The following is a 25,760-nucleotide window of genomic DNA, read 5'->3' on the forward strand; positions in this document are numbered from 1 at the left end:
CTGTACTAACTTTGGAAAAAAAAAAATATAGGATAGAGAGAGAAAGACAAGTTTGTAAGGAAAAATGTTTTGAAATTCAGTTTTAAATAAGCCAGTAAATTAATTCAACCTTGTCAAATCTTTGCCTTATAACATATCAAATATTCCGCCTGCATCCTGTCTAGACTGCGATAACAAAGGGCATTTAAAGCCCTGCAAGATGCGCTGACAGAGTAGCCATTTAAAGATGCAGTATTGCTTTCTCCATCTAAAACGATTTGTCAGATGGAGTTAAAATGAAAATGATAAGTAATCACTCTGGTTCACAACCATTTCAAAAGAAAAAAACCACAAAAACCCCACAGCTCATAGATATAAATCCCACTAAAATCATTCCAATGTATCATTCCAGTGGGATTTGTTTGGCCTTTTTTTTTTTTTAATGGCATTTGCTTCTTTTTCTTTATTTTGTTAATCTGAGATGTCACTAGCTTTCTGCAGCACATGCATTTCTAAATAGGAGTGTATTAAGTTTGAAAAGCCAGCTCCAAGTATGCATTGATTTATTGATATAAAATGATGACTTGTGGAGAGACACTATTATAACTCCAAGGGTTAACACTGAAAAGGAATTTTTTTTTTTTTTTTACTTACTTAAAAGCAAAAGAATAAACTATCTCACATGAGATAAACTGGCCAGTCTCCATCACTGATACAGTTCAGCCTGGGCAGTCACTGTCCTCAGGAGAACAAGAGAGAAAGGAAAGTTAAAGCAAACTACGTGGGTGCGCACAGCATGTTTTTTCACTGAGAAAGGACAGTTTTCTGGAAAAAGCAAAATCAGATATAATCCTGTGTAACACAAGAAACATTCTCCTCCCTTCCTGAGCTTTATCAGCTGTTGGAGAACCAAAATCTCCAAAAAAATATATACGCAAAATAGCTGATCTGGCTTAATAGGACGGCTAACGCTGCCCATGATGGAGCAAGCACCCCACAGGCCTACAGCTACCCTACGAGCAGCCACTTTTAACAAAGTGCAAGACTGGCTTTTAACGACTGTTTTGTTGTGACATGGCATGACCAGATGCCCCTGGCGAGGGAGGGGGACTGGGGTGTGCCCACCCCCAGGTCCAACCACACCATACAGTCGCTTCTATGGGGGGGTCACGGTGGGGAGTCACCCCTGAAGTTCAAAACCAGGTTGACTGCAGTCTCTGCTCCTCACCCTACAGCATCCCACTACCACCTCGTTCACACCTCCCTCTGTCTCCCCACCCTTGTTTCTTAATTATTATTTTAATAAGACTGTTTCCAACTTCACTGTTCATTCTGCAATAGCCCAAGGGCTACAACTGTTCATTAGACAGAATTTCTGCTTTAATTGCACTGACACAGATGTGTAGGTTATCTGGAAGAAATTACTAAAATGAGCAGTAAAGAATGGGGCTGGATGCTTTTCCTCCCTTACGGAGAGTTTAATTTAACATTATTTCCCCCCACGCCCCATACAAGCAGCATCATTCGGTGCATTGCGGGTTTGCAGAGGAATTAACCCCAAATTGTTCCTGCTGCCACGGTGCATACAGGTGTACTTTGCTCCCCACGCTGCACTGGGATTTCCACAGGGGCGAAAAGGGCAGGTTTGCCTCCAGGGGCTGCAGACATGGTGCTGGGGGGGCCCGACACCACCCGACCCACCGGGCTCTGCAGTGCAGCCCCTCCACGGATGCACGGAGCAGAGCTCCGCAGCAGCCCCGCTGTCCCAGGAGAGGAGCGGGTGGCTGACCTCCTGCCCAGCTGACGTGTCTCCACCACCACCAGCAGGATGGCCCATGTCCCCCCGGGGTCCCCCAGGCAGCGCAAATCGGTGACATTCACCTGAGAGTGGAAGTATCTGAGACTACCGATAAAGCTTTAGGGAAGAACTTCAAGCCTTGACCTGACCGTAACTTTGGGGTTTTGCCGTAAGAATAAAACAAGGTCCCCAATGAACGCTTGGCTGCAGTCACCCTGCACGCCTGTGTTGTCATGGCTTTCAGCAACTCCAGAATCAGGACCCCTCGGTAAGATGTGGAAGCACCAAACCCCAGCAGGGCAGGAGGCAATGCCACCACTGCCCAACAGCTCGTGCCTATCCCCGCACCAGCACTGCGGGTGCCAGGACTGGGGTGGGAAACAGGCTCCCTTGGTCCTCCCTCACCCTCTGCAAAGAGGTAAATCACCAGACATAGAAAAATGTCATCGCTTCTGCTCAACAGCATCCAGGCTTCGAACCCGCCACGGTTGTACAGCTGTCAAATCAGCCATGGAGTTTACATGAACTTCCTCTGCAATTCATGTTGGCGAGAGCCAGACACATAATAGCCTTGGATTCACAGAGAAAGAGCTGCCAGTGTTATTTCTATTTAAAACCTGTATTTGAGCTTCATACACTCATTCTTCACACATAATACACATGCACATACACACAAAATGCAGAAGTGAGCCAGATCCAGAAGCATTTCACTTCACCAAGAGCACTACCTAACAGCGATGTCATGTTTTGGCTCACTCTTATTATTTAACAGATTTTAAGTCAATAATAAAAAGTATGAACCTGCCAATTTTTTGTTATGTCTTCTTGCCAGGAAGAAAAAAAAAAAAAAACAGAAAAAGAAATCATGCAAGAAACTTGCTACCAACTTATTTATCGAACCGTTCCCTCCCCCTTACCTCCCACCCCGCCAGGCAAGGGGCTGCTCTCCTGAGCAGCAGCACAAAGGCACCCTCCAGGCCAGGTGAAGGCTAAAGCTGCAGGAGCTCTCAGCCAGCCAGGGTGGGCTGGGGCAGGGGGAACAAGCAGATGCATATCAAGGGTTCAAGTTCCATCTCTGAATGTGTCTAAAAGCCATTAAAAACATCTCCTTCAGCAAAACTCATCTTTGATTTAAAGGAGGGGAAAAAAATTTCACAAATGCTTCATGTCAAAAATGTCTGCATTAAGGGAAGAACTTTTCCTTTGTTGCTAGGGGACTTACTTGCTTTGTATCTGCTGAAAACCTTTAAAATTCCACCATTGTATTTTAAGAAAACCTCAAGACTAAAGCATCTCGTGCTAAAAATCAAGAGACACAGCACATCAGTTCCATCCTTCATTTGGAAGTACTTTGCTCAGGCCTGACTTCGTTTTGTATCTTGGTCCTCGATGCTTTTTGGCAGTTTGCTCTAGACTTACTGGCAAGGGCTAAAAGGTTTCTATTTAGCTGGTGTCAGCTGAGCATCTGTGCCTGCAAGAACTGGAGTGGGGGTGATCCCACCACATTTCAAAAGCACATTTCTTTTTGGGAGCTACCACAAATCTAAGTGTGTTTGGGTAGCAGGGTGACTCCCTCCGGAGAGGTCCCCACTGCAGTCCTGAGTGCAGCGCCTGATTCTGGGAAGGATTCCTGATCAGCGGAGGGAAAAGGAGCTGGGAAAGCTCCCTAACCTGTGACCCTGATAACAAAAGGCAGGGAGAGCGTCTAGACCTCCAGTCTGACAGCAAGTGAAGGCGAGTATTGTGCTGCTGGCACACAGGGGCTGCCTCAGACAAGGCAGGCACACAGGCGCTGCGGGACAGGAGCAGCGATGCAAACCCCAGCTGCAGCCATCGCCAGGCATTGCCCGCAAAACGCACCAGGTTATCGAGGGAGGGAGGCGCAGCACAGCCCACCCTTCCTCGCCGGCACAGGGTTTAGCAGCAGCTTTCGGGGCAGCTCCCAGTTCCCAGCGCAGCTGGACCCAGTGGAGATGAAGGCGCTCATCAGATTTCTAGCCTGACCAGCCCTGGGTTTCCCTTTGCCTCCATGTATTTCACACACACCATCCTCACGCTCCCAAACGCAACCATCCCGCAGATCCAGCTCTGTGCAGACTGCCAACAGGAGAGAGCAAAAAAAATATGCTTCCTTCCACGGAGCCTTTATTTTCTGCTTTCCCTGTCTGTCTCAGTTAAAAGGGTACAACCCAAGATGTTCTCCACCAAGCCTAGAGATCAGCTCAACATTCAGAAAAGCTGAAGTCAAGACCCAGCTCTACCACATGTCTTCTGTGACCCTGGACAAGCCCCTTGGCTTCTCAGCATTGTAGGTCCCCACATATAAAAATACAAATACCCTAAATAAATGCTAGAGCTAATGGCAGGTTACTGCCAGGGAACTGCACAAAGAGAAAACAAAAGACCTATTAAAAGCCCTCCTTCATCTCTGCCAGAAAGAAAACACTATTACCCAGTACTTAAAAAGATGCATTAAAGGAGAGAGAGCAGCCGGGGGTTTAAGGACACCCCTGGCAGAGCAGCGAGGGGAAGCGCTCCCGGCCAGCCGCACCCTCAGGACGAGCTTTTCCCCGGGTGCTCTCACACCCCGGCTGTGCCCTTGGCCATGCCCTGACCACACCACACAGGCAGCGGGAGCAGCAGCTGCCCTGAGCGCTCCCGGCAGACCCTGGGGCTGGTCCCGCACCGAAACGCGCCAACCTGCAGATCAGGACTTTTGGCAAAACAAAAATCACTAGTTTCACTCTTCCCAAAGGAAAGATAACTATTTCTTAGAAACCGGTTTTCCTGCCAGAAGATGCGCTCCAACCCAGCTGTACAGATGGTGAAACCAGAGGGACCCACATGCGCAGAGGCGGCCACCTCAGCGAGGTCCAGCCCAAACTTCCTGGCAGCTTGGAACCTGCCATGGCAGCAGCTCATCTTCTGACAACTGCGTGTGTTTTATTTTTGGTACACATGCACAGGGAGATGGAGAGATCCTACACTGGGATTTTATCAGCAGTATGCAGCTATGGAAACAAACCCATTTAGACTAATATAACAAAATGCCCAAACCCACAACAATAAAACAAAGAACGATGCATATAGGCATTTTCATAGGGGAGTGTTGCAGTGAATACAGAGCGCGACCCAGCTGCTGGGAAACGGGAGGTCTGTGTGTCCACTCAGACAGAATTCACTCAAACCTGTAAGAAATCAGTAGACCACGTATTTTCATCTAGTTACATATTTTGCCTTGTGAATTTTGTTTTGTGCAAACCCTCCACCCTGCCCTTTGATTTTAAAGAGTTCAAGGACTGCATCTCCTCCTAAATCAGATGAGTGGCTCCTTGGTGAGGGCATCTCCTCTTCACCCTCGGTACCCATTCCCAGCCACCCTCTGTGAGAAGCAGGAGAGCCAACACAAAATCCAGCAGAAATTGCAGCACCCCTTTTTGCTCCCCATGGGGAGGACGGCAGCACCTGACTGTGCTCCGGTGCACAGCTCTGGGCAGAGGCTGCGGCTCAGCCAAATTGATCCCCTCTCAGCAGGTGAGAGAGATCCACAAGTCATTTACAGAAATTCAAGAGTCTGGCATCCACACCAGAGACATCCAGGAGTTACCAGGAAGATGGTGGAACAGTTTAAAAACCCAAGAAAAAAACCCAACGAAAGCTAAACCTCCCTTGAGTCGGTCTCAGGTGGTGCTCCCTGCCCAGGGTTTGTATTTTGACCCCCTGCGTGCAGGGCTTTAGCCCAGGCGGCACGGGGATGCGCACGGGCATCTCTCCCCGAGGGTCCTGGCTCTGCAGGCAGCACCAGGGCGCTCCAGGAGGAAGCGGGTGGTGGAGGTGGCAACGGCTGGCAATACTGGCCCAGGCTGTAGCTGCAGACAAGGACCCAGACAACAAAGGCGAGGCAAAAAGCCATCCGATAGAGGCAGCCATGTCTGGCAGACCGCGGCTTTCAGAAGCCCGGGGAGACTTTCTGGGCATGCACCAATGTCTGCAAACACAGCTCCTCGCTGGGCGCACAATTAAGCTAGCAGCAAGATCATTAAAGTGTCCTACACCATAGTCCAAATAGTATCCACCTAGTAAGCTTAAAAACCCCCAAAGAGTACAAGAGTGTGGCAAAGCAGCAAGCAACCGGAGACTGCAGGGAACAACAGTCAACAACAACAAAAAAATTGTATTTAATTTTCTGTTATTTATATTCTAAGAAAACCGCATGTTTTCACTTGCATCTTTGCCTCCCTCCCTGAGGCGCAAACATACACACAAAATGGGACAGGGAAGACCAGGGAAAGCAGGAAGAGCAGCACAGCTAGAACACATCCCTGCTCACACACTTTCCTAAATCACAGGACCAGAAAACGGGTGCAAGTTTTACAACAGTCAAGCAACAGCAAACACCTTTTGCTAGAGTGAAAATGCCGCGAGCTACACTGCTCACAGCAGTGTGACACTGGGGCTCCCTCCGCCCGCCTGGCTTATCTGCTGAAATCCGCCATTTGAGGCATTAATATAAAATAAATATAAATAAATCATTGACTGCTGCAGGACAGTTTCCCTACAAACTGGCATGAGTGTCCCAGCACCAGGGCTGAGTCTGCCCTGCATGCACCGGCTGCTCCCAGCCTCGGGCTCCTGCTGTTCCCCTGCCTGATGTCTGCACCACGATAACGCTGCTGGTGGGACCAGTGGTGTCATACAGCTTTTTTGCATAAGCAAGGGCTATTTTGCTGTGCAACCAAATTGTTCCATCAGGCTCAAAATAAAGCAACTGAAATAATTATTTTTTGTCTTATTTTAGATTATGACTTTTACTAATAGATGCTTGATAAAAGCCTAATGAATGATTTGTACGTATTACAAGCATGTTAAAGATCCGAGCGTGGTTATAAGCCAAGGTCATAAGCTCTATTGACTTCCCAGGCTCTATAACAATTGATTAACCATTTATTAAAATCATTTATTCACCACTTGTTAACACTTTATTTAGTCAGTTCTTCCCCAGCAGGCTCGGGACACCACATTTGAGCAAAGATGCCTTACTTTTGAGGTACCCTCATAAACTCAATTCTAAACTGAGACAGAGACCCATAAATGTTACAACAATGTCTTTTTAAACCAGCAAAGGCTCTTTTGCAAACAGGTTCAGCTCAAATCCAGCAGCCTGGTTCAACAGGGCTCCCAACGCCTGGTTTTGTCTGTCCTGAACATGGGCAGCTCCTGTCACACTCAACAGAAGTCCGACATGCCATGACTTAAAAAGATTCAGGTTGTCAAACGACTTTCACAAAATACAGTGAAAGCTTTTCTCCTCGATGTAATGCTGCTCATTAGTTTGCCACAATAACAGCAAATGGAAGAGTACTCGTGCTTAAAAAGACATTCAGCTTTTGAAGATGTTTCTACATCGAGCAGCAGAAGAAAAAATCCCATCCAGGACTACCAGAGTGCAGCCAGCTGTTGATAGACAAAAAATACCAGGTTTGCACAATCAGCCTCTGAAGACACCGCTGCATCCCCCTCTGCACCCCGAACAGCAGGTACCTGCTGCTCTCAGGGCAAGGCAACGTACCACCCATTTTGTCAAGCGAGTAACCAGGGTGTTTATAGTACAGCAGCTGCAATCATGCAATCAGCCTTCATAATTAGATCTTGGCAACTCTTGAAATATTTCACTTACCCAGTTTACCTGGAAAGGTGTGACCTAAACATTCAGTGCCTGGAGACATTTGAAAGAAAAACAGAAAGCATCCGTCAGTGATGGGAGCCACCTCCGACCCGCTGCAACACACACCCCAGCTCCCCTCTTGGGGACTCATTCTTGAAGAGCTCCCCCGTAGCCAACCGTGGTTGACATCTGCACCCAAGCCTACCACCTCCGCAGTAGCCAGGAGTACCAAAAGTACTACAAGCTGGCTCTCACCACTCCTGGTAACAACCCCACATAGTTTTCCCACACCAGAAGCTGCAGCACGAGGTCCTGTTCCTCTCCAGCCATGCCACTGCACGGGCTTCCCCATGACCGCTCTCCTTCAGCGCTTGCGGCCAACTCGCCTGATGACGTGCCGAAGCCTTACGAAGGTTTGCAAAGTTTTTGGGATCACTCAGCCCACCCCAGAGACCTTCCCGCCATGTCCAACAGTGCCAGACTGCCTCTCCATGGCCCCGGGCAGCACTGTGCACTTCAAGGTGCCGGTGGGCTATTTGTCATGTGCTGTCTCCTCTGCAAACACACGTGGCTGAGCCCCACATGCTGCTGAACCTTGGTGAAAGCTCAGGGCTTCCTGACACCCCATGCCCAGTGGGGGGGCAGAGGCCGTGGGGTGCTGAAGAGGAAGACCCACAGCAAAATCTTGCACAAAACCCCAGATGCAATGTACAGCAGATGTATTTTAAAGTGAGGAGCAAAGCAGCAAAAAGTTTGGAATAAAAGACAACTCATGATTTCTCTCTCACTCGTCAGTGAGCAGCGCATTACTATCTGCGAAACTGATGGGATGACGGGACACAGATCCCCCCCGATCCCACCAGCACAACCTCAGCGCCTGATGAGCTGTGAGCCACTGCAGGCTGGGCGAGTGCTCTGCAGTTCCACAGGGGATTTCACCAGAGAAAACCTGTGTATGGGACTTTTTTATGAAGCCCATTAAGAACTGTCTGTCACTGATAACGGTTAATTGGTACTAAGTAGTACCTGCCATAGTCTGATGCCAAAGGAGTCCTACTGGCCTATAAAAGTGGCCTTTAACCCCAGAGCAAGGGAGGCTCCCAGCTGCCAGACACACCAAGCCAAGGCTGCTGCACCTCGGGCGCTCACACACCGCCCGCTCCCCACGCTGCTCCTGCCTCCGCTCCTGCCGCGACAGCTGCAGGTACGAGTGCAGGAGAGCAGGCCGGGACGTTCAAGGGGTTATATTAACACATCATTCCTCCTAAATAAAGCTTTAAAAAGTTACTTTCCATGGACCTGAGAGGACAGAGATAAGCAACTTTTTCACCCCAGGAAAACACTAAGAGTCAGAGAGTCGCTGTAAATTACTGTAGCAGCTAAGTAACTTGGGATCCACAGGCTCGGAGTCAGCTCACTGATTTTAAGTCAGGCTGATTTAGAGGAACGAGTTCAGATGCATGGCAAATCAACGCTTCGCGCGCAGGAGGCATTCAAAAGTGACCGTGCAAACGCACGGCATTGCCTGCATTCACACGGGCAGCGTGCACGGGCAGCCGAGAGCCTCCGCTTGCGTGTACACCACCGCCGCCCCGCTGCAAGTGGCACCGACACTGATCGTGACAGGAAAGAAAAGAAAGGAATTCTGCCGAGCCAAACACCGAACGTGTGGCAACAAGCTGTGACCTCCTCCTCCTCACTCCTCCGCAGCCAGCTCACTGCACACAGACCGAAAAGGGGTGGGAGGCCAAAAAGGGGTGGAAGGCTGAAGGAAGAGTAGAGGCTGAGAAAAAATGGAGGCCCAAAAGGGGTGGGAGGCCGAAAGAAAAGCGTAAGACGAAAAAGGGTGGGAGGACGAAGGAAAGTAGAGGCTGAGAAAAAGTGGAGGTCCAAAAGGGGTAGGAGGCCCAAAAGGGATGGGAGGCCCAAAAGGGGAAAGCAGAGGCTGAGCAAAACTGGAGGCCGAAAAGGTGTGGGAGGCCGAAGAAGGGTGGGAGGCCGAAAGAAAAAGTAGAGGCTGCAAAAAAGTGGAGGCCAAAACGGGTGGGAGGCCCAAAAGGGGTGGCAGGTTGAAGGAAAAGTAGAGGCTGAGAAAAAGTGGAGGTCCAAAAGGGGTGGGAGGGCTAAAAGTGGTGGGACGCCCAAAAGGGGTGGGAGGCTGAAGGAAAAGTAGAGGCTGAGAAAAAGTGGAGATTGAAACGGGGTGGGAGGCCAAAGGAAAAGTAGAGGCTGAGAAAAAGTGGAGATTGAAACGGGGTGGGAGGCCCAAAAGGGAAATGTAGAGGCTGAGAAAAAGTGGAGGCCAAGAAGAGGTGGGAGGCCCAAAGGGGGTGGAAGTCCAAAGGAAAGTTAGAGGTTGAGGAAAAGAGCCTCCGTGCCTGCAGCTGGCTGGATCAGGATCAGTTGTTCTCTGGTTAAATTTCCAAAAGGGTAGAAAGCAACAGCTCTCCCCACACCCTGCTCCGCAGCACAGGCGATGCCCCCACCGGTGTTCGGCGTGGCGGCCCTGCGCACACCGCAGGTGTGACACCCTGTGCACACACGGGCACGTTGCCCCGTCAAATGATGTCTCACCCACGATGTTTTGGCAATGGCCTGGGATGTGTGGGAGAAGCGAGCCCGAACCCTCTGAAGTCAGGCAGGATTTTAGGACGCTGCTTCTCGCCTCTCTCTGAGCTCGCCTGGCTCTCACGTGCTCACATTTGGCCTTTTGGTTTAGCCATGCATTTTGCCAACTTTTTAAATGCAAATGAGAATTTGCACTTAAAGTCAGTGCTTTAAACTTGACGAGAGCCACCTTCAGCTCTTCTCCCTTCCTCCATATATGCATAACTTTTTTTTAATGCAATCGGCAGCAGGGAAGAGATACAGGAGTAGCTGAGCAGCCGGCACATATTCCCTGCGGATCAGTGCTCAGAGCCCTTCTGCAGCCACAGTCCTGCCAGACGACTCCATGTGAAGGGTGGCTCACGCTGTCTGCCTACCAGCAGCAGCAGCAAGGAACCAGTAATTATACTGGCTGGACCAACATCTGCTAGTGGTTTTGTCTTACACTGTTTGCGCAACCAAATAGGCTGCCAACAAAACAAAGATGTACTTAGTCTAAACAGGTGAAAACATGAAACAGGGAATGGAGCTGCTGCATTTGTCCCACGACGCCTGTGTGCAACACATGCTGGAAAATGATTTTTGGTTTAGTCTGCAAGAAGGCTCCAAAAGCAGGTAAAAGCATTGCATGCACTGAAAAAACAAGTCTTTGCTCTGGGAGGAGGGAAGAGGACTGCCTGTGCCCAGAGCCCAGCTCCTGGATCTGGCCTCACACTGTGGTGCAGGGCACACAGATGCTCTTTGCTGGGCTGCAACACCAGCACCAAAAAAGCCCAGCTTGCCGGCAGCACGGCCAGAACAGTCCTGCTAAACGGGGCATCCTGCGCAGAATGGCACGCAGGACGCAGCAGCCCTCACCCACCCAGGGCTGCCTGCAGATCAGAGCTGCTCCCAAAAAAGCACCAAGTCAGTTTAGAGCAGAAGTGCCCATTCCCACGCCAAGGTCTGCACGGGCAGGGGACCGGACCCCCGCACGGTGTTTCTCACTCCTGGAGCCGGAGCTCGGCAGCGAGGTGGGAAGGGGAGGGCAAATATCCCAAAGGACCAAGGGCAAAGACCCCAAAGGAGCAGTGGGGCCAGCCTCAGCCTTCGCTGCCTTTCTGGAAGGCAGGAGAGCCAGGATCAGCTCCTAACTGTACCAAGTCACACCCAAGATATGGCCCCCGGCAGCAGATCGGATTTATTGTAGATGATTCGTCCTGGAATAGAAACATCAGCCCCACCTCTCGCAGCCTATTTACCAAAAGCCACTAAACATTAAACAGAGGCAAAAAGTGTATCCCAGCAACATCTGGAATTTATCCCTTCCTCCTCCTGCAAAAAAAAAAATCACGCTCTATTCTTTTTGAGAAAGAAAAGTGATTATATAGAATTATAATGCTGGAAGAAGATAGAGAAGAGCAGAGATTTTCTTTGAAACACTGTTTGGACAATTAAAAAGGGATAGTTTCAAAGAAGCAGCAAATCCTATCTCAGCTTTTTCCACCCTGTCTCACAGTGCCAGGCCTTCCTCCCATGTGTTGGCTAAGATGCTCTTAGGAAAGCAACAGAGTTTTTTCATCCTTGCAAGACCTGTAGTAAGGTAGAAAGAAAACCAGCTCTGAGTCCTAACTGGTTGAAGATATACCAAATAAAAAAATGATTCTTCCAATTCCTGCCAAAAGATTCAGAAGAGCCTTGTTTTCTATGGAGAAAAGCTACTTGGGGACCAGCCTTCCAAAAGAGGATGGGTCAGTCTTTACCCAAGAGAGCCGACGCTCTGTCTCTCCAGAGAGAAGAATGGAAAGGCTTTAAATATAGAAACAGGAAAGACTAGCTGGATTAATATGAGGATGCAAGGTCAAAATGCGATATCCTCCACTTCCTCAGGCTCCCGATCCCTGAACGGCTGGGTGACAGCCCCACAGCATCACCTGGCCCTGGCTGCAACCGGGAAAGCCTCGGTTCAGAGGGAAACCCTCCCCAGTCTTCCCCGAGAGGGGAGGCAAAGCAGTCGCTCTCATGCCAAGCCCACAGAAGCGCCTCCAGCTACTAAATTACCCAACGATTTAAACTAACTGCATTGATCAGGCTGGAAAACAAAGCTGCAGCTCTTGGCATGTGCACAGTTAGGAGGGTACAGCTGCAAGAGTTTTGCATTTTTCACCTGCTAGTTACAACTGTAGTAAGAGACGCCCCTTCCCCTTCCCAGCCCTGACACCGGGTGGCTGAGTGCTGCAGGGAGAGACCGAAGGGCAAACACAGGCAAGAGGAAACCACTGCTCCAGACACCTTTCAAACAAAGCCGAGCCTCAGCAGATGACAGGTATGTCCAAATTTGTGAACGAGGGCAAGGCTGTTCCTAGAACAAGTCCCATTACTCAGGCTCCTCAACCCCCATCTCGGCTGCACGTGGACTGGATGAAGGATTTCATCAGGACATTAAACTCAGAAGCCATAAAATCACTGTGCAAAAAACCAATTATACCTATTTTCATAACAGCCAATTTAAGCTTGTATTTAGGTCCCCTCACATACCCCTATGTTACATAAAGCATTTCTTCCACTTGAAATGTAGCTTCCTAAAGGCCATTTAGCTTAATTTAATAGATGCTTAACGTGGGTCTGCAAATCTCTAGAAGCGTAACCAAGGAAGACACATGGCTGCAAGATACAGTGTGATCCCTTCCCAAGCAAACAGAAAGAACAGGAGAGGATGAAAAGCATCTCCAAACCCATGAACCTGATGCGACTGGAGTGCACTTGTGGTCTGAAGAGCAGCAAAACCCCATGGTCAAGTCAAAAGAGAAATTCCTGAACATCTGCATGCGGCTGTTAACCCACTCGAGACCAGCCAGCACTCTGCAGGCTGCACAGCAGGACGGATCCTTCCCTCCCTGCATAACCAAATTAGCTGAACTGAGCCCACTCAGGCATGCTTCCCTCAGATTTGAAAGAGCTACTTTCTGAACTTAAATTAAATAAATGCAGTCATCTTTTTTCTGCCCCCCCCCCCCCCCAAGCTGCAGTAATTAAAAGCTCATAGTGAATCTATTAAATTGAGGCTATTACGTTTATTGTTCCTTACAATTCAGGCCTGGATGGCAAGTCAGTGGACGTTGAGAAGTATTTATCAAAAAAAGCCATGAGAATCAGGAGGATTAAAAGCTATCAGCAAGACAGAATACATTTGTAACCCCGTAGTTTGCTGTGCTCCTTGCTTGGAGCACGCGGGACCCCCATCAGAGACCTCTGCCCCCTCGCCCTTATTCTTGGGCCCATCTCTGGCACACCAGTCAACAGGACAGCCATCACCTGCATTCACAGCAAAAGCTGAAAAAGGTGCAATTTGTATATAGTGCTACGAATAAGTCACACTAGAGAAATATAAAACATTCATTGCATTGCACACCAGTGATCAGTACCATTGTTACACACCTCGTGTGTGTGTCTGAGCATGCTGGAGAGGGAGACACCGAACTCAAAAACACATCTTGCAATTCAAGCAAAGTCCCATTACAGTAATATAAGTGTAACAATAAAAGTGAGATTCCTGTTTATTATATGGGAAATTATTGCAATTTAAGATAATTTTACTCTGAATTGTGTGAAGCAAGTGTCCATAAATCATGTTGTTCCTTAAGTGTCCTAAAGGCAGCACCTAGCAGGCCAAGGTACCTTCAGAGCTCAGTGCTGAAGAGCCTAATCTGTATATGCTGTTCTAAGTTACTGAAGCCAAGAGACCACCCTTGGTAAGGTGGAACAATGGTGGAAAGAATGAAAAAAACACAGAAACAGCAGGACGTGCTCCTCCAGGAAAGCAGCCGAGACATCCACCTTCAGTGGAGCCAAGCCCTTGCAGCCCAGGCCAGCGCAGGGGACACCGATGCTCTCTGACTCTCAAGGAACTGGATCTCATTGCACCAATACTTGTGAAGAGCACAAGGAAATCCAGCCTGGTTTCAAGTCTGGAGCGTGCACCAAGAACAAGCCCAACCCTGGGTCACTTAAGCTGCTGAGCTGTAGGTTTCATCCCCAGTGCTCTAACAGCCAGCCAGTACCCTCAGCACTGTGAGAAACACAGCACGGGAGGGTGCGGGAGGCTCGGGGTACAGCTTTGCTTTGGGGCAGATTTCTTGTTTTTATAAGAAATAACAATATTAATCATAATATTAAACAGAAACCACTAAGGGGGAGAATTTCCAAGCTCGCTCCGCACAGAGCCCAACTCACAGCAGACACGTCGGCAAGCGGCCGCTGCAGGCAGCTTCCCCGGGACTTGTCCTCAGCAGCCAAAGCCATGGGTGCGTCGCACATGGCTGAAGGAGGTGGCGAGCAGATTCAGGACGGTTGTAGGGACTCGGGCTTGGAAATGTTAGTCTTAACACTCAGTGGTTAGACGTCTTTTGGGAATTTATCCAAATGGCACTGCTTCCTTCCCACTTGCCCTGCAGGTAAATCTAGCATGTGGCTTACACAATCTGTTGACTTAAATAAAGCAAGGGCAGAAGAAGAAAGCTGTTCAGACATCAGGAGAGGCTCATCAGTCCTTCGGGCAAAAGTCTGGGTCACTTCCCCCTCTGCAGCATAGTCAGTGCGTCGGCCAGGGCCTCGTCTCCCTCTGTGAGAGCACGTGCAGCAAGGGTGCAGCAGAAATGGTCACAGCGTTCAAAACATCAGTAAAAGGACAATAATGACATGTTGCCAAATTCTTCCATATTTTTGGCCAGTGCCGATGCTTAAATTCAATTTACAGAAATTTGAGTCCATGAGCTGTCTGCTCCAGTGAAGTCCTTTGAAATCAAACACAACCGAGCAGTGACCGCACGAGTCTCCCGGGGCTTGGGGAGACAGGGCCACAGCCGCTTCCGAACCTCACGGCGGGGTCCACCTGTGCCTCCAGCTCGCCCCTGGAGCTCACACTCATCCATCCTGCGGATGTGGGATGTTTCTAAAGCATTGTGAGACCACCACGTGCTCTGCAAGCACAAGATCTTGTTGGATACACGTGTATCAGGTACAAAACCAGCTGCAGCATGCAAGCGAGAAGAGCAGGCAGGCACTGGCAGTAAGCGGTCCAGAGTGAACCCGCCAGCTGCCCTCATCCACATCCCTCAGGATGGCTTCTTGCCCCTGCTATTTTCTATCGCTAGTCTCAAACTCCCTCCTTCTTACGATCAACTCAGGCACCCAAGTGCCAGCGCTGGGGCTCAGCTCCTCCACTCCCAAGCACGGCAGGAGCAAACTGCCTCCCCCAAAGCAAAAGACTAAAATCTGAACAAAACAATTCTGACATGGCTGCAGCCAGGGCTGTTTTGTTATCTGAGTTACAAAGGGGAAAATTAATTCTCACAATTAGTGAAACGGGACGGAAGTAGAGGAAGGCTACCTCGTAAGATGCAGGTCGTCTTCCCTCTGAGATTTTAAAGCACTGAATATGCATTTGGAAGGAAAACTGACTCACCTGACCACCACTGTCTCTACTAAGATGTTGCACAGCCATTCCACCTGGTGTGCAAATGAGAAACCCTACCACTGATCATCAATGGCAAGTTAATTAAATATTAGGCCAAATTCTGCATGTAAAGCATATAATGACTGAGGTCTGCAACAGCACAGAGCTCGACTTTGCTACTACAAATACTCATAGTGCAAGTTAATGTCTCAATCTCAACGAAGGGAGAAGAGGCTACCATAGCAGTTATGATGGTTAGCTCCTTAGGAGGCAAGCTAGACACTCAATCCATCTCTCATATCAGACCTATGTTAACATTTCAATAGGACCTGCTGTCGTGATCTTTAGCAATGAGCAGATGTGGTTTTGAGTAATGGTTAGTGTTACTTAACCGGTTATATTCACGAATGTAATTGACACCTATTCCATCATCCTTAATACACCCACTTCTTTCTCCGATACCATAAATAGATTAGAAAAGTTTCTGCAGATGGCCATGACCCCATTTGTTTGTGCACTTAGCCATGTATGAATCACTCTTGGCTTGTAGCAGCACTGTGGAATTACTGAAAGATAACTAGTCGGCACAGACACCAATAAATGAATCATGCTTTCCACAAGACCAAACCTTTGGGCTTTTACAGACTCCAATTACAAAGTAAGAAGAAAAGAACAAAGAAATTACTCAGTCTATTTGCACAAAGTCATGCAGAGTTGATTCATAGTTTTACAGAATTATTACTGACAATCATTTGTAGGGGGTTAGAGTAACAAACCAGCTACTTAACATATTGGACAGAATGAAGAGATGGAAAAAAATCCCCAAACCATGTCCTGCATATATTCTTGAAGAGTAGTATTGATTTTTGTGCAAGTACCTCTTTTCGTTCTTGGTATGCTCCAAGCCTGGGGGGTAATCAGCTTTCATTCTCCAAGGCTAAATTCTGCTTTGCTGGGTTGCTTGGGCCAAGTTTGCAAATGTGGGAAATCCTGTTGCACCTGCTGAAGTGCACAAACCTCACGCCAGCAAACCATCACAGGTACAATTCCTCAGCACTGCGGGCACGAGCAGGGTCTCATGAACGGATCAGAGAACTGCCATGTGCAAAAGCACTTGCCTTTCTAAATGCACATTTTTGAATATATACTGCAAGTGAAAAATTAGCGAGTCTGAGGCATTTTAGTAAAGATACATGTGAGACTGAATACACCGAATACAAATGTGTGAGCCGTCTGAAAGCACTGTGGACATCCACCAACACTGACAACTTGTGAGGCAAGTTTCAAAAGATGTGCAAGGTATCTTAATGTAACGCCACAGCCTGTGACAACACTAACATACACAACACACAGAGAAAAACACACCCTCTTCTAGATGGAGCATAAGCCTAGTCTTGTATCAATGAGAAATTGGAACTCTGACTACTTGGAGAAAAAAGGGGATACTGTATCCATTACAACCTTAGCAATGGCTCTATGCAGCAAAAAAGTAGTGTTAAGTTAAAAAAATCTGAAGGTGGTGGTGGACTTGGTGCCAACCTGGGCCTGCAATATCCACCAGTGCACTGGCTGTAGCATCTCTGAATGCGACGGCTGAATTTACAATCTCAGGGCCACGCAGCCTCACATGCTCCGAATCAGCATCCTGTACCCAAGAGATATGCAGAATAACAAGGATAACGTCCAACTGAACAAAGTCACTGACAGTTTGGAAAAGGATGTAAGTTAAATGTATACACAATGCTATTTGTCTAAGGCCTTCCAGTGACGCTACCCTTTACATGTAACTGAAGACCCAACTTCATGGGCTAATTTAGCTTGCAAATGAAACGTGTGCCCTCTTCTACACACCAGCTGAACTTGGTCCACAAGCAGAGAGCTGCCAGCCTGGTACAGCTGAAGAGACACAGGTCAGGAGAGGCCAAAAACAGCACCAGAAGAGCTACTGCACAGCTCTAAATCAACTTGGGAAAACTTGCTTATTTGTCCTCACCCTTAAGGCTGCTGATTTCCCAAGAGAGGTATAAACCCTACCCCAAACTAGCTACAAGGAAAGATGCTATGCAAAATTTAAACGAAAAACTTAATAAACGTTCCCAATTCCTACCCTCTCTCCTACTCTACCCATACTACACAAATTAATGCAACAAGCTCTCTTGTATAAGAATCTGTAGGCGACAACAACCTTCTCCCTCCAAAGAGAGTTTATCTGAGGATGTGCTGTAGATAGAAGGGGAAGAAAAAGGTTCCCAACAGCACCACCACAGCAGCATCGTGTTATCTTTAGAAAGCTTGAGTCACCAGAATCAAGGTCTTCAGGTGCAACGCAAGACTAAAAGGATGTATGTGCTAAACAGTAACGTGTCCTTTAGAACGAAAAAAAGGCTAAATCAGGAACCTGCAATATTAGGTGGATGCTTAGATAAATACTATACAACATACTGCAGCAAAAATGCTAATGCAAGTTTAGGTTTCACACTGGAGATATTTCAAAAGATTTGCAAAGCTTTGATAATATTTAACATCTCTACTAATCTCCTTTTTGGTGTAATCATAAATTTACCATAGTAGCCAAAAGATCTGGGATGAACTACAAGTTCTAGCTGGCTCTGAAGCCAACAAGAATAATGTGTGCTGTTACTATTTTCTCTCAAAACATACCTCAGCAAAACTCACTTAAAATGAGAAAAGAAATTGTGAAACTGTCATTACAAAGAAGCATTTAAAATGCAGATCAAAGTGCTGCCTTAGAAGCTGTATTCCTTGCCAAATCATCAAAGCTCTCTTTACTCTCAATAGCTCCCCAAATCCTCTGATTTGGATGATAAACTCCTACAGCTGAAATTTATCTGCTTTTAAAAAAAACAAACAAAAAGCCCAAACCCCACAACTCCTTTCTCTGGTTACCAACTACTTCATTAACTAGCTCATTTTGAACTACTTTCGTGTATTACTAAATCAATTAACTTTCACAAATGTGTTTATGCCTGTATACACATACAGAGAGTACCTCGATACTCTTTCAAGTATTGAGAACTCGTCAGCTCTCAGAGGTGTGTACGTATATGGCCTCATCCTGCAAGCACTGAAGTGCTAACAGCTCAGGTAGCTATTCCTGCCAGGGCAGCACTGTGCTTAACGCCGGTATTGCTGTTACGCCGCTCCACTACACCCTGTGCTCACGCATCGCTCCTCAAGGAGCTCCAAGACTACTATTACGTTTAGTGCAGCAAGGAAGCAGCAATGCAGCAGCCCACATAATCAGCTCTGAAAGACAGAGACGATGGGTCAGATCCTGCTCTCACGGAGGGGAGCCTTGCGCCGAAATCCTCCCTGTTCCTCTCTGGGGCCGGACTCAGCCGTGCTGCTCGCACCCAGACCAGGTCTCTGATGTGTTTCCTCACCTGGGATCTGCCCAAGTGACCTACCTTCTGCCACTCAAAATAATTATAAAATAATCACCCGGCAATTTAGCCACACAGACAGGAAGCACACTGCATAAAACATCCCCGTCGACATTAATGATTCCTTTGCTTTATGGACGTCTGGGAGTGTGCTCACGGTGTGAACCAAGTTTCCACTTAATTGCAGCAAAGTGGCCCTCGTACCTCTCTCCTTGCAAGCTTACCAGTCAGGCTTTATTACTTTGATGAAACACGCCAACAACAGTTGCACTGTGTATCAGAGAACTTGAGGGATCTGGTAAGACAAACTGCACACCACGCACGGGATCTCCTTCCAGGAAGCAAACTGGTAGTCAGTTTTTGCCTGAAACACCATTGCAAATAAATGACCTTTTTTAGCTAACTAGGGTTACCAAATTCTGATGGTTGCTATTACCTGAAACAAGACCAACAGACATGACTGTACGATGAGTTACTCAGGAAAGAAACTGGATTGTAATTACTGTCTATTAGTGACACCATGTATTTTGGTACTTCCCTTGGAAAGGTCTCCTCATGTCTATCCGTTTATAATTTAGGTTTACAAATTCATTCTAAAACTGGATTTATCTAGCCACCAATTCTCAGCCTGGGAAATCTAAAAATATTAGTGTATTTGGTGAGCAACAGCAAATAAAAATAAGTAAGAACATACATTTGTAGGTACTCTTCTCTCCATCTGCAAAGGAAGCAGCGGCAGTTCGGCTAATTCAATATCCTGAAAATTTAGAGGTGAGCCCAGACCCTACCTTGGGGATTCCTGGCTTTAAGGAAAGGAATACGGTTGCTGTTTCCCACACATCCTTCAGTGCTGGTCCTCTCACAACCAGGATCTGAAAACATACTACTAAATAAAACCAAGGCAAACCAAAGGCTTATTCAAGGGGTAGAGGATGCCTTCATGGCAGAAGGTAACAGGACTTACTGTATCAAACATCCTCCTCTGAATATACCCTGATACTGACTGAAAAGGAAGAACTAGCCATGTCTTGTCTCCACGTTGCATTATATATGATCACCTCCAATTACACAGGATCACCTCTGGTGCCGTGTGTGCCGGTCCCGCTGTGCAGCACAACACAATCCAGGTGTTCACCCAGAGGAAAAAACCAAAGTTTGACTGTTTTCCCTCTATTTCCTCCTCTGGGTCTTTTCTTTCTCTCATTCAACACCGATTATAAAACACCAAGATTAAAATCACTGCCTGAGGGCACAAAATAAACTGTAATTTTAAGACCCCTGTGCTCTCCAGACTCAGGGAATTAGGACTTTCCCTGCTGCCCTGGGTACGAGAGGTAGGACCCGCAGAGCTGGGACCGCAGACCGCCAGGGTCCCCAGGGACGGCCAAGGGCACACACAGACAGTTCTTAGGCCACCGTAAGCAAAAGCCATCCGTGCTCCGCTCCTCCTGGGTTGTGCCTTGGGACGCTGATCTCGACAAAAAGCAGCGCTTGTCACGGACACGCAGCCAGAGCCAGACGCAAGGAACTCCCCGGTTCGGCTGAAGTCAAACTGAGATGCCACAAACTGAACACACTCTTTGCAAACACTTTCTAGCTTGCTGAAATACTGGTAGCAGCTCTGGCTTCCCTCCATGTCTCTACCTCCTGGAGGAAAACTTGGGGGGGGTAAAGAAGTACATGGTTATTATCCACTCTGCCCTGGAAGAAGCCGTAACTGCCTTTGACACAGTGTTAGGAAAGAAACGTATTTGCCAAAAAAGCAGTGTGAAGTGGAAAGGAGACACGATCCCTGGTTGAGCCATCTGCGTTTGGTTTGTTATTAAACCAAAGAATGTGAAAACCTAGAAGTCCTCGCTTGGACAGAAACCCGCTCTCACGGTTCGCTCGCCCCAGCCCGCCACCGGCCGGGCACGCCGCTCTGACACCGGCATCAGAGCGCTGCTGCCAGCCGAGGGGAACGGCCTCATCTCCTCAGGGAGACATAACGACACCTCTTAAACTCCTGAACGCTTCAGCTAACGTTACTGCACGAGCAAAGCCTCTGCCGAGAGCCACCCAGCCCAGAGAGAGACCTGCCCTCGCGCCCCGCGCCTGAAGTCATCCTCTCGCAGGGATGCCCAGGCACCCGCGGAGGCAGGATCCCCAGCCTTGGCACCCAAACCCTCTGGGAGAAGTCCCCGTGGGGTGCGAAGCAGCCCTGGCGCGGGCACGAGGGCCCCCCCGGCCATCAGGGCCGCGGCGTTGGCCGGAGCGGGCAGGCGCTGGCCGTTCACACCGACCCAGCCGGCGGCAGGAGCTGAGCTGCCCCAGGCGAGCGAGCGGGGAAGCCAGCGGGGAGGCAGGCACTCCGCTCCCTGCGCCAAATAATTAGTTATTTACAGACTCTTCCGCCACGACAATCACCCCTGACCTCTTTCACCCAGCCGAAGCGATTAGAGACCACTGCCGCAGACGTCTGGCTGCTTAACACCGCCCGGCATATTGGCACTACAGCCCCGGCGGCGGCGGGCGAGACTCTGCGCCCCCGCCCCCAAAAAGCCCTTTTATAATCCTAATCTGGGAGCGCCACACACAGAAACCAGCTGCTTCCTCCACCGCAGCGCTGCAGCCTGCCACACGGAATAAAGCCTGCAAAGAAATATTTTTGGGGATCAGTTGTACAGTTAACTTAATTAGAGGGTTAAATTAAAAGAGTTTACAGTTATGCCACTTTCCTGAAGCATTCCTGCGTGGTAACTTTTGGCTAGAAAATTAAATAGCAGCTGGTGGTAGCTGCTCTGAGGTTCCCTCAAACTCGTATTAGAAAGATAAATAAAATCAAGCGATTGGAGGGGGAAAAAAAGCTGTATAATGAATATATATCAGGGAGGCTCAACTCTGTCCTTTCCACGGAACCCAGGTGGAGGAAGCGATCAGGTAACAGCCCCTGCAGTGCACCCAAAGCCCTCCTGTAGCACAGAGGTGAGCTAATGCTGCCCGCCATCGGCAGGAAATAAATAAATAACACTGGCGATAAAGAAACCTATCTGAAAACGAAATAAAGAAGGGCAGCATTAAGGGAGCACGATCCAAGGCTCCCAGGAGCTAATGGGAACTCAGCGCCTGAGTGTCAGGACCCCAGAGCTGAGTGGCTGACACCGGGGGACAGGCGCAGTGCTGGCCGGGGACAAGCCAGGGCAGGACCTCGGGAGCCGAATGGCATCAGGCACGAGGCTCCCGCAACACCCGTCCGAATTCAGGCAAGGTGTCCTCCAGTGTACTTCCCCGTCCCCAGCCTCTCACACCGCCCCCATCCATAACTGGCACCTGCCTCCTACCAAGCCTTTCATACGCTGAAAAAATGCGAACAAAATTATAAAACATGCTATTTCTAAAAAGTCAAGGAATGAAATTAAAAGCCTGAGTTGTTCCAACAAAACCTCATGCCAAGAGTTGGACTGGAAGAGAAGCTTTTTCTTCAAAAGACATTACACATTTTAATTCACAACTTTTATCATAACCATGAGCCTTGATCAGACACAAAGTAAAGTCTCTCATCCTTGCAATTCTGTGGGACACAGTTTATGTTCACCAACTGGCTGACACAAAAAAGAACTGTATTTTCATTATTTATACACTGCTATTGCTATGCACATCTAGCCCGGCCTGTTAAAGTCAGGAAAGAATAATGGTCTATTCAGTACCGGTAGTGTTAATAAAATCAGGCAAATCCAGCTTAGTTTTGTCTGAACACGAATGAGATTAAATCAAGATTAAATGTGCATACAGTACAAAGGGTATGGTTTATGCTAAAATTCAGAATGAACACATTTTAGTACCCGGTATACAAATGCCTACAGACCTTTTCCAGGACTCAGACACCTGAATTAAACAATGATGAAACTGGAGAAGGCGAAGGCAGACGACACTGGACAAAAGCCATCCAAAATACCAAGGGACAGATGCTGGCTCTAAAATACTGCTCTGCAACCCCGCTGGACGTAACGGGGCAAATCCTGTGCTAGCAGAAGCAGGCACAGCTCAGCTGACTTTCCCCTACACGCACTGAGCGCGAGCCTGCCCCATCGCAGTGCCAGGAATATATGCAAAATCAAGACTCTTTCCCAAGTTTTCATTTTGGGCCATTTTGCATTAGTAGTCTATGCAGGGTTTAGATTTCATGGCACAGAACAAGGTGTTAAGCGGGGTACAATCCCGACAACCCACCCAGCCTGGGATGCTTTGAAAACCTTCCCTTTACAGAAAATACCATTCACTTAAATTGCCAGAGAAACCAACTCATTTCTCTTTCCTCAGCAGTAATATTCTTTCTCTCCCACCTCCATGCACTTCATTTCCAAGAGGGAAAGAGCAAACAGAAAAGTAGTGGATATTTAGGTCAGGCACTGTACTCACTGCTACTCTGCGAGGGTTGAAAAATATTAATAAAAAAAGGCAAATGGCCCTTCAGAACAAAAAGCCCCCCGGAGCTGGAGGCGGGGGGAACAGGTTCCCAAATATAAGCCCTACTCGGGTGTCCGGACCGCAGCGCTCCCCTCCCCAGTAACGAGAGGAAGGTGACTTACACCGGGGCTAGTGGAGACCCCCGGAGGAGGCTCGGGGACCGGGGCCCCCCAGCATCACCCCCCCGCCGGAGTGAAAGGCGCGGGGCAGACACGCGGGGCAGGGGCGGCTGCACCAGCCGGAGCATCGCCGGGGCTGATCGGCGGGGGAGCGGGCGAGATGCGGGTAGCGATGGAGCCGAGATGGGGAAGAGCTGGGGTTTCACACACCGATGCCGGGAGGGCGAGGGGGAGAGCAGAGCGCGGGAGCGGCCGCGCTCCGCAGGCAGCCCGGCGAGGCTGCACCCGGGGCCGCTCCGCCAGCCCGGCCCGCCGGGACCCGCCCGCCGCCCGGTGCCGCGCACTGTCACGCCGTGTCACGGACTCACTCGCGCCGTGTCACACCCGCGCTAGAGACCCCGACAGCAACAGATGAGAGATCAGAGCTCGCACGGAGGGGGGTGGGGGGATCACTCAGAGAAAGGGCATCGCAGCGAAGGGTCCCGGCGCTGCCGGGAGCCCCCGCGGAAACTTCCCTGCCCGCGGCGGGGGCGCGGGGCGCCGCGGAGCGCCAGAGCCGCCGTGCACACCCGCACCCTCGCACCCACTCGCACTCACACCCGGGGAAGTCGGGGCCGGCCCCGCGGCAGCAGCAGGACGAGTACTTACTGATCTCCATGCTCTGGAACAAAGACCTTTTGCAGTTGCATGTGCAGGACACATTGGGCTGAATAGCTACGGCCGTGCTGTTCAGACCCATTAAGTTATACATTTAAAAAAAAAAAAAAGGAAAAAAAATAAAAAGAAGGCGACGGCGACACAAAGAACTTCACGGCCGCCGAGCGCTCTCCGGGCAGCACCACATAAAGCCGGGGCTCCTCCTCGGCGCGGGGGGGCGGGGGGAGGGAAATGCAGCTGCGATCAAAAATTGGAAATAAAAAACCCAGCCCGGCGCGGCGCGGCGCAGCGCCCCCCGCAGCGGCTCGGCTCGGCTCGGCGCGGCTCGGCTCGGCGGCTGCTCCGCGCCCCCTCCGGCCCGGGAAGCGGCTGGGCTGGGCCCGGCCGCGGCAGCCCCGCACTTTTGTGGGGCGCGGCGGAGCGGCGCGGCGCGGCGCGGTGGGAGCGCGGTGGGAGCGCGGTGGGAGCGCGGCCCGCCCGCTCCCCGCTCCCGCTCCGCTCCCGCCCCCCGCGCTCATTCACGGCCACGGGGACGCGGCCGCGCGCCGCCGCCGCCAGCCGCGGGCGGGCTCCGTGACGTCAGCGCCAGACGGGGACTGCCCTTTCCCCGCGCCGCCGCCGCCGCCGCCGGGCGCGGGGGGGGGGGGGGGGGAGAGAAGGGGGGGGGGGGGGGCCGGGCGGGGGCGGGGGCTCGGCGGGCGCGCGCCCCGGGCTGCCCCGCGCGGGATCCGCGCCGCCGCGCGCAGGCCGGGCGCCCCCGGGGACTCGCACAACAAGGGCGGCCTTTGTCAGGGGCCGCCGGCGGCGCGGGGCGGCGGGGGAGCAGCGCCGAGGCGGCGCTCGGGAAAAGGCAGGCAGGTAGCGGTCACCCCGCGCCCGCGGGGGACGGCGGCCGCCTCCCGGGAAGGGCGAGGGTCTCACCCACCCCCATCGCCCTCGGCGTAATTCTTGATTGATCGGCCGCGCTGCCAGGCCCACCGTTGCGAGGCGGGTGCTGCTGCCTGCGTGGGCTCGCTGCACCCACCGCTCCCGCCCTCCACCAGCGGCGGTGGGAGCTCGCGGTGATTTCGCACATCAGCCCCGAAAGCATCTGGATTCGGCCGTCCCGCAGCAAAACCACAGGCGAGCCGGGCTCCGTCCCGCAACGCCCGCTCAAGCCGCAGCGGCCCGACTGCCGAGCCCCCCCTCGGCCCCAGCACGGCCCCCGGGCACCGCAGCACAAGAGCCGCAGAGCTTTTAGCTTGCTTTGCAGAGACGGTTCCCAAATGCAGCATTTGAAAGGAAAAATGGGAAGGATTGGAAAAGAAACGGGGGGACGGGAAACCTGTAAGCGCCGATTTGGCCATGGCTGAACTCGGTGTAAATTCTGCCGCTAGCTCCGATGTTAATGCCAACAATGCTGCTTGCTTCTACAAAGCTCAGAAACTATTTCAGACAGAGAAATTCCCATTTTTGTTTCAAACCGCTCACTTTAAAATGGAGTGGCCCCATTCACTTTTTAGACAGGTAAAAGGAAAAAATACCATCTCTTCCCTGAGTGCTCAGTGTGCCAAGTTTTAGTCAAGACAGATTTTAATTTTTTTTTTCTGGGAAATAAACCTGTGAAAACAGAGGTTTATAATGAAAACGCTGAAACAAGCTTAACTACAGT

General features: G+C 50.0%; 1 protein-coding gene across 1 annotated transcript in view; it reads right to left on the reverse strand.

The window, feature by feature from the left end:
* Positions 1–24,527, reverse strand: part of PMEPA1 (prostate transmembrane protein, androgen induced 1) — a 47,570-nt gene extending 23,043 nt beyond the window's left edge. Inside the window, 2 exon segments of the mRNA XM_050907243.1 lie at positions 7,455–7,493; positions 24,101–24,527. Of these exon segments, the coding sequence (XP_050763200.1) occupies positions 7,455–7,493; positions 24,101–24,203 (142 nt within the window). The 5' untranslated portion in view covers positions 24,204–24,527.
* Between the last annotated feature and the right edge of the window lie 1,233 nt (positions 24,528–25,760).

The sequence above is a fragment of the Gymnogyps californianus genome, chromosome 17, assembly GCF_018139145.2.
Source record: "Gymnogyps californianus isolate 813 chromosome 17, ASM1813914v2, whole genome shotgun sequence".
Taxonomy (NCBI): domain Eukaryota; kingdom Metazoa; phylum Chordata; class Aves; order Accipitriformes; family Cathartidae; genus Gymnogyps; species Gymnogyps californianus.